This window comes from Chenopodium album, chromosome 13 (assembly GCF_948465745.1).
Source record: "Chenopodium album chromosome 13, dcCheAlbu1.1, whole genome shotgun sequence".
Lineage (NCBI taxonomy): Eukaryota > Viridiplantae > Streptophyta > Magnoliopsida > Caryophyllales > Amaranthaceae > Chenopodium > Chenopodium album.
In genome coordinates this window covers 14,532,845-14,545,770 of record NC_137846.1, presented here as the reverse complement: position 1 = coordinate 14,545,770, position 12,926 = coordinate 14,532,845, and the positions used below count along the sequence as shown (strand labels likewise).

General features: G+C 32.6%; 2 protein-coding genes across 4 annotated transcripts; both read right to left on the bottom strand.

Annotated features, from left to right (window-relative positions):
- Window positions 1-275: 275 nt before the first annotated feature.
- LOC145576377 (uncharacterized) lies at window positions 276-4,590 on the bottom strand. Of its 3 annotated transcripts, none has more exons than XM_081634149.1 (8): window positions 4,325-4,590; window positions 4,083-4,218; window positions 2,433-2,991; window positions 2,210-2,338; window positions 1,682-1,810; window positions 1,415-1,600; window positions 1,050-1,210; window positions 276-771 (listed from the first exon to the last, which is right to left on the bottom strand). In XM_081634149.1, exons 2-8 carry the CDS (start codon window positions 4,197-4,199, stop codon window positions 475-477), a joined length of 1,578 nt encoding a protein of 525 aa, XP_081490275.1. In that variant the 5' UTR covers window positions 4,200-4,218; window positions 4,325-4,590; the 3' UTR covers window positions 276-474. The 3 variants fall into 3 exon arrangements, with proteins under 3 accessions (XP_081490275.1, XP_081490273.1, XP_081490274.1); XM_081634147.1 differs by having other exon boundaries at window positions 277-771; window positions 1,682-1,813; XM_081634148.1 differs by having other exon boundaries at window positions 278-771; window positions 1,050-1,207; window positions 1,682-1,813.
- A 654-nt stretch (window positions 4,591-5,244) lies between these two features.
- Window positions 5,245-10,020, bottom strand: LOC145576376 (uncharacterized). The gene is made up of 9 exons (XM_081634146.1): window positions 9,861-10,020; window positions 8,193-8,736; window positions 7,957-8,085; window positions 7,732-7,860; window positions 7,509-7,637; window positions 7,271-7,399; window positions 6,990-7,178; window positions 5,863-6,026; window positions 5,245-5,761 (listed from the first exon to the last, which is right to left on the bottom strand). The coding sequence occupies exons 1-9, from the start codon at window positions 9,975-9,977 to the stop codon at window positions 5,477-5,479; spliced, it is 1,815 nt and encodes a 604-aa protein (XP_081490272.1). The 5' UTR covers window positions 9,978-10,020; the 3' UTR covers window positions 5,245-5,476.
- Window positions 10,021-12,926: the final 2,906 nt, after the last annotated feature.

Sequence of the window (12,926 nt, the reverse complement as noted above, 5' to 3'; positions counted from 1 at the left end):
TATATTTTTCAACATATGTAGGTAAAACAACAAATTTTAATGGAAATACTCTAATAAGGTATCTCCCAAAGTTTGTTGCATAACTTCTCCATTGAAAAAAGCTATAGCAGCCATTTCATCACTCATGATGGTTGTTACTTTGTTAGTACTTTCAAACATTACTAGATTTAAGACACCAATTACCAATACAATCAATTTGAAATTCTCAATCCATACCTCCTTGGTATGGGTTCCCGATCCGTTTCAATCAACTGATTTGAACCAAAGGCCCCCTCAATGTCACTAGACCAATGCTACATGATTAATGTCAATTATATTGAAAAAGCGAGTAAATATTTGACTCCAACATTCATAATTGCCTTATCTTATACGAAGTAGTTCGAAAAGGTACATGTATCACATCATATCAAATGCCTGCAAATCCATTACAGTGCAGTTAAAGATCAACAAGCTAATGTAGCCTATAGAAGATCTTCATGTCAAAATGGAAGAACTCACTTGGAGGGGAGGGAGGATCTTCGGGATCACTCTGAATATTTCAACGTCAAAGACAGTTGCATCATCCTTCGGGTTAGCAAGCTTGAAGAGTAGTACGTCAAATTCTTCCAAGGAATTCTCGAAGGCAAATTTTTTCCACCCACCAGAGAGTCCTCCCACACATCTTTTCCCATTATAATAAAACTTGGCGTGCCATATATTATTCTCCACTCGGAGAATGATGTCCTGGTTTTGGAGAGCAAGGTGCTTGTTCATCCAGTCTGCAGGAATGCTCTGGCAAAGAGAACAGCACAAAAGAAATTTTCACGGCTATGATGTTAGTATTCATTACTCCCTTTGTTACTAAATAGCAGTTGTTTTCATGATTGAACTATGGTTGTAGGTTTATAACAAGGTATATTATGAATGTAAATTTATATATGAAATACAGCAACATAATTTTATCAATACTCTCAAAGTTGAAGCTAGATACACTGCAGCAAAGCTTATATGAAGTTGTAACGGAAGGATTTATATGAACAGAATTGATAGATTTGGTAAGGAATCAATACCAAGTAAAACCTCCTGTAAACACTACTAGGTCGCATCACTACAGTGAAACTTTTTTCAGTTCGGTCTTGGTTAGCCCTTAGCAAAGCATCTGCTTTCTCCATCTCAGTCACCGCCCTTCTATTGGACACATACTCGGGGCATTCCTTTTCAGATGAAACTACTTCAGGGCAAAAAAAAAAAGCAGGTTAAGCCTACAACTATGCATCAACATCAGAAATTTCTTTTTTCTGGTGTCTAATAATCAAGACACAAATTTTTCACCAAAAATCGAGATCAACATTTACTTGTATATGTTTTACCTGGTACCATAATTTTTATTGAAGTAACATTGAGGTGACATAAGTTCATTAAATAAGAGATTTACCACTTCTGGACACCTGTTTCATTGATGACATAGGAACTGCCTGCTTCTTTGGTCTGCCTCTTTTCCTTCTATGACTGTGAGAATCATCTGCCGTTGGGGAACATTCTTCAAAATTTAGAACTATTGGCTTGCTACCCAAAAATTGACTTATTTTTTCTGATGTACCATTTTCACTTGGCTCCTTTCCTGCCAAATTTCGTGCATAATCAATAGTGATGTGGTAACTTTCTATTATCTATATTGTATAATAATACATCACGATGTTACCAGATATTGTTTTAGATTTGTGGTGATTATTCATCTCTAAGGAACCTTCTCTATACTCAGGGGTGCTCCAGTCTCTCCCTGAATTTGTACCTGGTTTTTGGGCAGCGTCATTTCTGCTAGGATTCTTGTCTGCTAAAAATATACAAAAAAAAAAAAAAAAGGATAAATTCATAACTTCTTATCTATGATACACACACACAAGTTTAATATACCCCTAGTTAAAAATTATAGGCCCAAAGATCATAAGCTATTAAGCATAGTTCTGATAATAGAATACTTCTGATAAAAATTATTAATTGCGACATAATATAGATTTAATTGTACCTACTTCTAGTTAAAATTCTTATCTCAAGTCCAATTTTGAATATGAATAACATGTATAAGGATTCCACACTCTCATTGGTTGTTGGAGTGCTGAGGGTCCAACACAGGTATTCAAGATAAATAAGAGCCAAGAAGCATAACTTCACATTATTACACAAAATAGATGCTCATTTCAGGGCAATATGATGTAACTATAATATGTACCAAATTGGTCCTTCAACTTGTTAGAATGATCTTTCCCGGGGGAACTTTCTCCGTTTTCAGGGGTGTTCAGGTCTTGTAGTGAAACCTGACTCACTTCATGGGTAGCTTCATTTATGCCGGGCTTTTCCTCTGCAAAAAGATGTACACAAGGATATTCAACACACTCCTTATTTCATGTTAAGTAAAAACTTTTTTCAAGAAACACAAAATATAAGGTGCTTACTAGGTTGGGCCTTTGATTTACTCAAAGAATTGCATGGTTCTTTTATCTTTCTTGGTCTGCCTCTGCCATTTTTCTTTATAGCCGTATTGGACGTCTGATTCCTAGGATTTTGAGTGTTCTCCTCTCGTCCCAAACAGTTTACCTCCCCATCACAATTATTCTTAGACTTCTTAGATACAACATATGCAGAATCATCATCTATATCGTCATCAATTACATTGGTGTTTGAACCTTCTCTCACAATTCTCTTCTTATGATTTTCATGTACTGGCTTGGTGTGGCTGCATTTCTTCATAAAATAGGATGCTTCCTCTTCACACAAACTCTCTTGGTCAAAAATTAAGACCTCAAAACTTGAGTTACGCTTATACTTAAACATCAAGAGACAATTTTCTCTTAGCTTATAAGTTTTCACAAAGTCCTTCCACTCATTCCCAACAAGCAGCGCATTATCAGTTGTCTGAATATCCACTTGCCATACATTACCACTGGGGCCTTTGAGAGACAATTTTTCTGGTAAATGGGTTTTCATATGCATAGCAAATTTCTCAGGCAATACCTGTTTGTTCATGATCAAGTTCAATTTATACAGGAAAATGTATCAACAAGGCCATCTTCTATACTAATAAAAAGATAATAATCTCTGTTCATTAAAGATGGCCAAGTTTGGAATTATGAATCATAAACAGGTACCACAAACTTTCATAAAGCATAACAAACAGGCCAAAAGGTGTACTCAATACATAGTAAATTCTTCAATCATACACTGAAATTTTAACCCTCACACGGCCACTCAATTGGCGTAACTGTATACAATCAACAAATTCCCATCATGCTGTAAACTAAATAAATCACCCCATGTACACAGATTCTATCAAACAAAATTCAAGCTGTACGTAGTTAGGCTTTGTTTCACCTTTCATCATTCTTTAAATGTCCTTCCCAAATCACCTTAATACCTATGCAAACTTCACCAAGGGCATTTATACGATAGGTCACCGTTTGAATTCCCCCAGCCCAGCCCCTTCCCTATTACTCTTTTGTGATTTGTAATGCTCTAGTGATTCATTCGGAAACCTTTCATCAATCTTTATATGTCCTTCCCAAATTACCTTAATACCTATGCAAACTTCACTAAGGGCATTTATACGATAGGTCACCGTTGAATCCCCACAGCCCGGCCCCTTCCCTATTCCTCTTTTGTAATTTGTAATGCTCTAGTGATTCATTCGGAAAATAAAAATACTTATCCACCTATCACTCCTACTCACAATTGAGTCCATAACATATACAAGCACATTTAATTTATTACCCTAACAACAATCACTAACACATTACATTCAGTATACCAATTTATGACAGTCTTTCCCACTGAAATCAAATCAAATGCAAAAATGCATGTTTTCAAGAGCAAATCACTATAATTCCGAAACACCTCAATACCTAGCATGTTGCATAAATAAAGGCGTATCAACAAACATTTTTGCACATTAAATGGCTAAAATTTTCTGCACAATTTCTTATGGGATGCTGGATTTTATAATACTTGTATTAATTAAAGGTAGTTAACATGAAATTGACAGCAAAATTAAGAAAAATAAAAAATAATAACAAAAATAAATAAAAAATAAAAAATTGAAGAAAACTAACAAGATGATCATGGAAGTTTTGGGGTAGAATTTGATAAAAATGCATGGAATTGAAATGTTTCCAATACATCTCTTCTTCCCATGTCCTGCAATTCTCACAATCTGATTTCTCCTCCATTGTTGCTCAAATTAATCACCTATAAAAAATCAAAAATCAAACATAAAAATAATCAAACACCCAAAAAATAAAAAATAATTTAAAACAAAAAAACAATCTGGAGAAAAAGAAGAGATTTTACTCACAAGTGACAACCCAGAAGCTAGATTGAAGAAAACGACACTTTTTTCAGAAACTTTGAAGTGTTTATACCTCGAGATTAGTGATTTGTGACAAAGATATAGGCTATGAAATTTACCAATGGGATGTTTAATGTGTTTTTGCATGATACAGTAGAAATGCAATTTATTTTAAAGACAAAATCTTTGGAATTTGACATATTCTTTACCTTCCCTAGATAATAGAACTATATTAATTGACAAATTGTAACAGCTTATTGGCTTCATATGGTGGTCCGTATCATGCACGAGAAAAATACATGTATATGTATGTATACACATTCAAGACTCTTGATATTTTTAGTCAAGGTCACGGCACGCAAGCTTGGCACGAGGCATAACCCAGTTCGGCTCAAAACTATCCTTAATCAAAATAAACTTGTGATTTATGCAAATTACGAATCTATGAAAAAATACCAAGTAAAAAAGAAGGAAGTATTTTAATAAACCACTTTTTTTTGTACAAATTTAATAAATCTACCATGACTACCATCTACCAATACATATACAAAGTATAATTTTAATTAAAATTGCTACAATACATCTTCAAACTCGTGCCAAAATCAAAATGAAAAAGCTCATGGGTAAGTGCCGTATAGAAGGAGCAATTAGATTTCAAAGCATGTATTAAATCAAAGAGAAAGTCTGATTAACAGTATATGCTTTCATTTAACACCAATAAACAACAAGAGCCAACAATGAGTTTTCATTGTCCTGTATACATACATAAAAACTCCCAATCTAAAGCAAGAACATGAAAGATTGAAAGGTAACAACAGATGAAAATAGAATATACAAGATAAGAATTACAAAAGCATTAGCTTAGCTGCTAACGCGAGATGACTATTGCAGAACAGTAGCAACGTTTCAACAATCAGTAACAATGTTTCAGTAACATATCCAGTAAACAAAGTTTAAAACAGAAGTCTAACAAATTCAGTAGAAGATATTGCCATATCTTAGGAAGCTGATGCATACACCAGGTAATTTTATAGGTCAAGTCTGTTAAGAGTTATATTTACAATAAGTCGATGACTGTTAGTATTATCAAAACACAGCCGAAGATTAGGCAAACGCAGTCTACTTTCTTAGCCAGACCACTAAAAGCCTTCTAATAGTCTAAGACATTACAGGAAGGGGAGGAGTGGTTTTCTCGACGACTCTGAATATGTCAACATCCATCACAGCACTTGCCTTGTCTTTCTGATTAACCAAGTTAAAGACTAACACATCAGACTCCTCCAAGAAATTGTCAAGGGCAAATTTCTTCCATCCAGTAGAGATACTTGCATCTTTCTTGCCGTAAGTAATTAGAGAAGTATGCCATGCTTTCTTGCCCACACGAAGAATTACTTCTTGGTTTCGGCAGGGGAGATGCTGTTGCATCCACTTTGCAGGAATGTCCTGCAAAAGACAAGAACAGTCAAAAGACATTTAAGAAATACGAAGTATACTGGAAGTGGAAACACCGAAACAGGAAAAGAAGCGTCTCCGAATATAGTTACCAAGAAAAATCTTCTGTAAACACTAGTAGGCTGCATTACTGCAATGAAGCTATCTTCACTTTGTTTCGGATCAGCCCTTAGCAAAGCATTCTCTTTCTCCACTTCAGTCACTGGCCTTCTGTTTGACATGTACTCCTTCACCAGAGACTTCCTTTCTTCCGAAACTATTTTGAGCAAAAATTTAAAAATAAGTATAATCCTGAAATTACTGATATTTACTGAAATCACAACCCAGTTCCAGAATATTAAGTATAATCCTGTAACAGATCCATGGCATCCACCCTTTTCATTTTGGTTAAAGGAGAAAATTATATTAATCATGAGAGTCATTAGGATAGAATATTAGAGTTATTACAGTCAAACACAAACTTGTTTGAAATAGCAGCTTGGACTAGGAGACTAGATTATTACAACATTATTGATAATTGGGTTAGTCCCTAAGGAGAAAGCAACATAAGACATTGGAAGTTCTTCTAGCTAGCTTAGCAGATGATCCACTGCATCCACCATGGGATGGCTGACACACTGTATTCTTTGAGTGGTCCCAATTCTAGCCTCGTGTTCTCTGGCCTGAAAAGAATATACACATTGAACTATTGATCAGCAATTTTTAAGTTCCTTGTTACTCATAGGACAGTAGTCCTAAAATCTGATAAGAATGTGAAGTCCCGCCATTCAGATGAGGGTGGCTATAAGCTCACCCAGACTACAGAAATGAGGTGGCTTAGCCTTATGACCAGGACTTTGATCCATTGGAGATGTTGATAGAGGGTAATTGGGTAAAAATGGAGGAAGAAGCATCAGTGAAGATGAGATAAGTTGGAGGATTTAAGGAGGGTGAGGGGTGATGGTTAGAGCAGAGAAGTTTCAGGTTTTATTTACTCTAATAAAAATAAAATTTGAAAAAACCCATATAAACTCTTTCCATACTTAACAATCAAATGAACCCCATTCAATATCATTTTGTTCACAAAATATATAATGATGTCCACTTCATATCAGGACCGACTTTGCAACAATAAGAAGACACAGTACTTTAACCCCTAATGTAATAAATGAAAAGACAAAAAAAAATCCCTTGAACAACTCATCAACTAGGCAACCAGACTACAAGAATAGAGGATTACCACTTTTGAATACCAGCTTTTTAGATGAATTAGGAGGCTCTTGCTTTTTCAGTCTGCGTCTTTTTCCACAAGATTTGCGAGAACGATCTTCCTCTGAGGAAGTTTCTTTGTAATTAGGTCTAATCACCTCCCGCCCAGAAATCGGACTCTGTTCCTTAACAATTCCTCTTCTTCTACTTGATTCCTTTTCTGCCAGATCATGCATACAACCAATAGTAAGCTAATAAATTTCTGAATACTTGCATAAAACATCTTGGTGTTTCAAGAAGAAAGTAGCTTACCTGCTTCACCCTTGAATCCGTTAGAACAACCTATAACTGGGAAATTTTTGCCATTTTCCGAGGTGATCAGATCCTTCACTCGTATCTGAGTTGGTTTCTTAGGAGTTCCATTACTACTAGGCTTCTTCTCTGCCAAATTATGTAGACAAAGACATCACCTTTATCATATATTCATAATTCACCTTTATCATATATTCATAATCAGCTCCTAAAAGACAATCTGCATAACTAAACTGACCAGATTGAGGCTTCAGTTTAGGAGCACGGTCCATGACCAACTCCCTTTCTTCATTTTCAGTGGTTATGTCCATCTCAGAATTCAGTATCGGTTCATTTTCAACATGATTTCCACTTGGCTGCTCTTCTGCTATAGTATGCACAAGCATAAGTGCATAACTGTAAGAAATTCTTAAAATTCATTTTCAACACAAAGCACTTTTGCCAGTTCAAAAGTAAGGTACCAGGTTGGCCCTTCAATTTCCCAGAACGTTCTGCAGTTGGAGAATTTTCACCATTTTCTGGGGTGATCAACTCCCTCCTTGAAATCTGACTTTGTTCCTTAGCAACATCATTTTTGTTCAAGCTCTTTTCTGCCAAATTAAGTACACAATATCAACATATGTATGCAATTTTTTAAAAAATTCAGCTTCTCATTTCACAAAAACACTTTAAATAACAATGCTTACTAGAATGGGACTCTAGCTTGTCAGAATCAACTTTCTCAGGGGAACTTTCTCCATTTTCAGCTGTGATCACATCTCTCTGTGATGTTTCACTCAGTTCCTTGTCTGTTTCATTTCTGAAAGACTTTTTTCCTACATAATCATAAAGAAGTATACTAACAAGCTCTCGCACTTAAAGAAGGTTTTCATTTCAAGATTACAAGTATTAAGAGAGTTTTTTAGAAAGTTAGGATGCTTACCAGATTGAGCTTTTCGTTTGATTGGTAATCGGCATGGCAGTATCCTTCTTGTTCCTTCTCTAGCTTTTGCAGCTGCATTCAGCGCACGTTTTCTCGGAGCTTGAGTGTCCACCTTTCCTCCGGAGGAAACCACTGCTTCATCATCTTTCTTGGACTTCTTTGATACAACAAAAGCAGAATCTTCTTCACCACCATCCTCAATAGTTTCAGTGTTGGATGCCTCTCTTGCAGTCCTTATTTTTCCTTCATGCTCAGACTTAGTATGCTTACATTTCTTAACAAAGTAGGTTGACTCCTTCTCACAGGAACTCCCTTGATCAAAGATTAAGACCTCAAAAATCGAGTTTCTCTTAAATTTGAACATCAAGACACAGTTTTCTTTCAATTCATTGACTTTCACAAAGTCTTTCCATCCATTTCCAACAAACAGAAGATCATCGGATTTAAGCAGCTCTATGTCCCACACACCCCCACTCGGGCTTTTAAGAAATACTTTATCTGGCAACTGAAATTTCATGTGTGCAGTGAATTTATCAGGCAGTACCTGATTGTTCAAACTCAAATTAAGATTGATACATAGTAAAAAGGAAACACTTAAAGAGGCTCGAGAATTCAAGATTTTGCAAAGGTACAAGTAAATGTACCACACAAACACACATCATACAATAACAATGAAAGTATGAAACTAGGCTATAAGGCATGACAAAGTACTATACATATGTTTTTCAGTTAAGCACATATAAGATATAACCCTCGAAAAACATAGCACAAGGCACAAGCACAGCATCATACCCACATCACACTATCACAGTAACAATTTTAAATAGGCTAAGAGTATTACAAACTACTTATTTTTCAATTAGGTACTAATATTAACTACATATATTCCTCAAGAAAACATAACACAACCATCATACCTATCTAAAAAGTCTCTATCCAAGTTATTTTACAACCACGAGAATCGATCTAATCATCAAATCTCAAAACTTTCTCATGAAAGTAAGCTGCACCAAGCAATGTCATACATGCCCATCATTGCATTTGAAATAACCCATTAATTCTACCCATATTTATCTTTATCTCTATTACTCCAACTGACAATTCTTTACAGTAGTATGATTAGTTATACTACGTAAGTAGTTCCAAGGTAGTACCACATTACAAACTAACTACAAAAATAATGTGCCTTAATTCGTAAAATCAAAAGTGAAATAGTCTACTATTACAAAACACAAGAACAACAACAACAAATTGTTTATACCAGAGAAATAGTTCGATTTTTGTAAAGAGATCTTACTTTTCTAAAATACCACAATAATCATTTAACATGATTAAAATTGCATGATCCTACATTTAATAATTCTCTAACCCCAAGAAAGTGGGATAAGTCACCACACTTTGTATTAAAGTCACAATAACAAACATTATTTCACATTCTAGAAATAAAGAAAAAAAAAAAAATCTCTGTCAGGGTAAAACTAGATCAAATTACACCATCAACGTGACTACTAATTTTTGACGGAGTTGGTGCATTTTCACTGTTCAGAGTATAGTGGAGCAAAATAACACTAACAACGTGACTATTAATTTTCTACTAAGTACTAACATAAACACTTTCATAAACCTAAACCCACTTGGTTAAATTTTTCTAAAATTAAGAAAACTTACAAGATGATCATGGAAGTTTAGGGTTAAAGTCTGGAAGAAATGCATGGAGTTGAAATGTTTCCAGTACATTTCTTCTTCCCATGTTTTGCAATGTTTACACTCCAAATGTTCCACCATTTTTCTTCCCAAAGATCAAAACTTTTGTAGCACAGAAAATCTGCTTCAATTCCTAAACACAAATCAAACAAGAAATTAGATAATTTTCCACCATTTTAACCTCGAAGATCAAAACTTTATGAAGTACAGAAAATCTGCTTCAATTCCTAAACATAAAACAAACAAAAAAATTAAAAAATGAAAAAATCTCCACCATTTTTCCCCAAATATAAAAACTTTTTTGTACGTACAAAAAACTCAAAGTCCTAATCATAATTCAAACAAGAGTTTAGAAAATGTTCATTTTTTTTTCCAAAGATCAAAACTTTTTATAGTACAGAGAATCTGCTGCAAGTCCCTAAGATAATTCAGAGAAGAGATTAAATAATTAACTAAGATAAAACAGGTAAATTAACCCCAATGAAAGGAAGAAATACCCACTTACAAAAAAGTGAAGAAATGAGAGTGAAATTGAGGAAAATGTGTGAATTTTTGGGAGAAATTGAGCAATTTGGCAATGACCAATTACTACCATAAATAAATGAGAAGTGTACAGACTACAGAGGTCTCTGTTTAAGAGAGAGGTAGAGTTCCTTACCGAGGTAGCCAATAGGATGCTCCTCTTAATGCAGTGTACTTTTGTTGCTTAAAATTGAGTAATGTGACTGCAATCTGTAATAATGTACAAGTAATAACTTTTTTTTTTTTTCCGGAAAAACATTACTGTAATAATTGTAGTGTACATTTTGCATGAAATGATTTGACCGGTTTGGTCTTAGACCTCCCCATGAGGCCATGACTTCTAGTCCTAGTCCACAATAAATACAGATTATATGTGCATTAATAATCTTTTATACTCTTTTAGTTACTTTTCCGTCAACTTATTTTTTTACAATTATAAAGTACAGACACATCATCCAATATCAACTTATTTTTTACAATTATAAAGCACGAACACATCGTCCAAATTCAATATGTGTAATTGTGTATTGAACATTGTGTTTGGAATAGACACATATAGGACACACCTAAATGCGTGTTGGACACACACATCCAAAAAAAGAAAAAAAAAAAAAGAGAGAGAGAAAGTGTTCATCTATGGACACTTGTCACTTTGACATAAATGTGTTACTCCTACCTTTGACACTATTTTCTTTACTATTGTATTGAGCAAGTCATGTCTTGTTTGGACTTTTCTTTATTCTTTTGAGTTTGATCATTACCATACATGGTTTGATAATTATTTTTACAAAATAAAATAATAATAATTAAATTACAAGACCCTTCTCTTAGGTACAAATGTTAGTATCAATATTTGAACTCATAATCTTGCACTCATTAATGTAAAACTTTAATTACAATTCTAGTCTAGTGAAAAAACTTGAAACTTTATTATACTTTATTACATGGTCACTTGATATTACAATTTAACCCACACGTTATTGTTTGGTTGATGTGGGAATTTAATTCCCATAAGAATTTATACCTTCGTGGGAAGTTGATTCCTTAATAAAATTCCTAGGAATTTCTTAAATGCGTTTGGTTGGCAATAAGGGAAATTGAAATTCCCAAGAATTTTGGTTTACCTAAGGGGGCTAGTAATTTACTTCCCATGTTTTGTGAGAAGTTGAAATTCTCATGAATTCCCACTTTCCTCATTTTTGCCTTTTTATATTAACCAATTGAACAACTACTCATTTTATCAATTTCCACAAATTTCCAATTTTATTTTACAATGTCAACCAAACAAGTATTACATCTAATCCCATCGCGTCATCGTGTTTGAGACAATGTTTCAAGTAATAAAAAAAAAGTAATGGAAAAAAGTATAAAGTATATTATGTGAATTACATTAAAACTTATTACAGGTGAGGTTAGTTGAAGGAGATGAATAATTAAATTGATATTGATTCCCTTCCAATGTAAGAAGGATTGTAATCATAAAACCAATGAAAATGAAAAAAAATGTTAAAATTTATTAGAAACAGAAAAACTAGTGAAGATGACATTAAAAACAAACTATTATAATTGTTGAAGTCCATTGTTGTCCACTTTTGAGTGTCCCATATTGGAGAAAGAAGAGTGATGGTTCCACTTTATTAGGTAGAGTAGCAGTGATGGATTCAGAAAAAATATTTAAGGAAGTCAAAATACATTTGATAATTTTTTATGGGGTCATTTGGTAAAAAATATAAGTGATTTTATAAGAAAAAAAAATTAATTTAATAAGAATTTTTTTTTTTTAAATAAGGGACCCTACTTAATACCTTTCAATCCGCCACTATAGAAGAGTTAGGCCCCGTTCTTTAGAGCTGCTTTGCTCTGCTGAAATCTGCTCTGCTCTACTGAAATCTGCTCTGCTCTACTCTGTTTAAAAATAATACTTAATATTGAATTATAATAATAATAATAATAATTAATATTTAATAATAATAAATAATTAATATTTATTAATAATAATGTTAAAAATTAATATTTAATAATAATAATTAATAATAAATATTTAATAATAATAAATAATTAATATTTATTAATAATAATGTTAAAAATTAATATTTAATAATAATAATTAATAATAAATATTTAATAATAATAATAATATTAAAAATTAATATTTAATAATAATGTTAAAAATTAATATTTAATAATAATAATTAATAATAAATATTTAATAATAATAATATTAAAAATTAATATTTAATAATAATAATATTATTAAAAATTAATATTTAATAATAATAATATTATTAAAAATTAATATTTAAAAATAATAATAATAAATAATTAATACTTAATAATAGTAATACATATTTAATAATAATAATTAATAATTAATATTTAATAATAATAAATAATTAATATTTAATAATTATAATATTATTAATAATAATTAATATTTAATAATTATTATATTATAATAATAATAATAGTAATAATAATAATGATAATAATATTAATAATAATACTTAT

Excerpts from the sequence above, each read along its gene's own strand:
- LOC145576377 (XM_081634147.1), bottom strand. The coding sequence starts at position 4,199 with ATGGAGGAGAAATCAGATTGTGAGAATTGCAGGACATGGGAAGAAGAG. Across the intron at positions 2,992-4,082 it reads AAAACTTCCATGATCATCTT|GTATTGCCTGAGAAATTTGC; the intron begins GTTAGTTTTCTT and ends ATGAACAAACAG. Across the intron at positions 1,601-1,681 it reads CAAATCTAAAACAATATCTG|GAAAGGAGCCAAGTGAAAAT; the intron begins GTAACATCGTGA and ends GAAATTTGGCAG.
- LOC145576376 (XM_081634146.1), bottom strand. The coding sequence starts at position 9,977 with ATGGTGGAACATTTGGAGTGTAAACATTGCAAAACATGGGAAGAAGAA. Across the intron at positions 6,027-6,989 it reads AAAGCTGGTATTCAAAAGTG|TTTCGGAAGAAAGGAAGTCT; the intron begins GTAATCCTCTAT and ends TGCTCAAAATAG. Across the intron at positions 5,762-5,862 it reads TTTACAGAAGATTTTTCTTG|GACATTCCTGCAAAGTGGAT; the intron begins GTAACTATATTC and ends TGTCTTTTGCAG.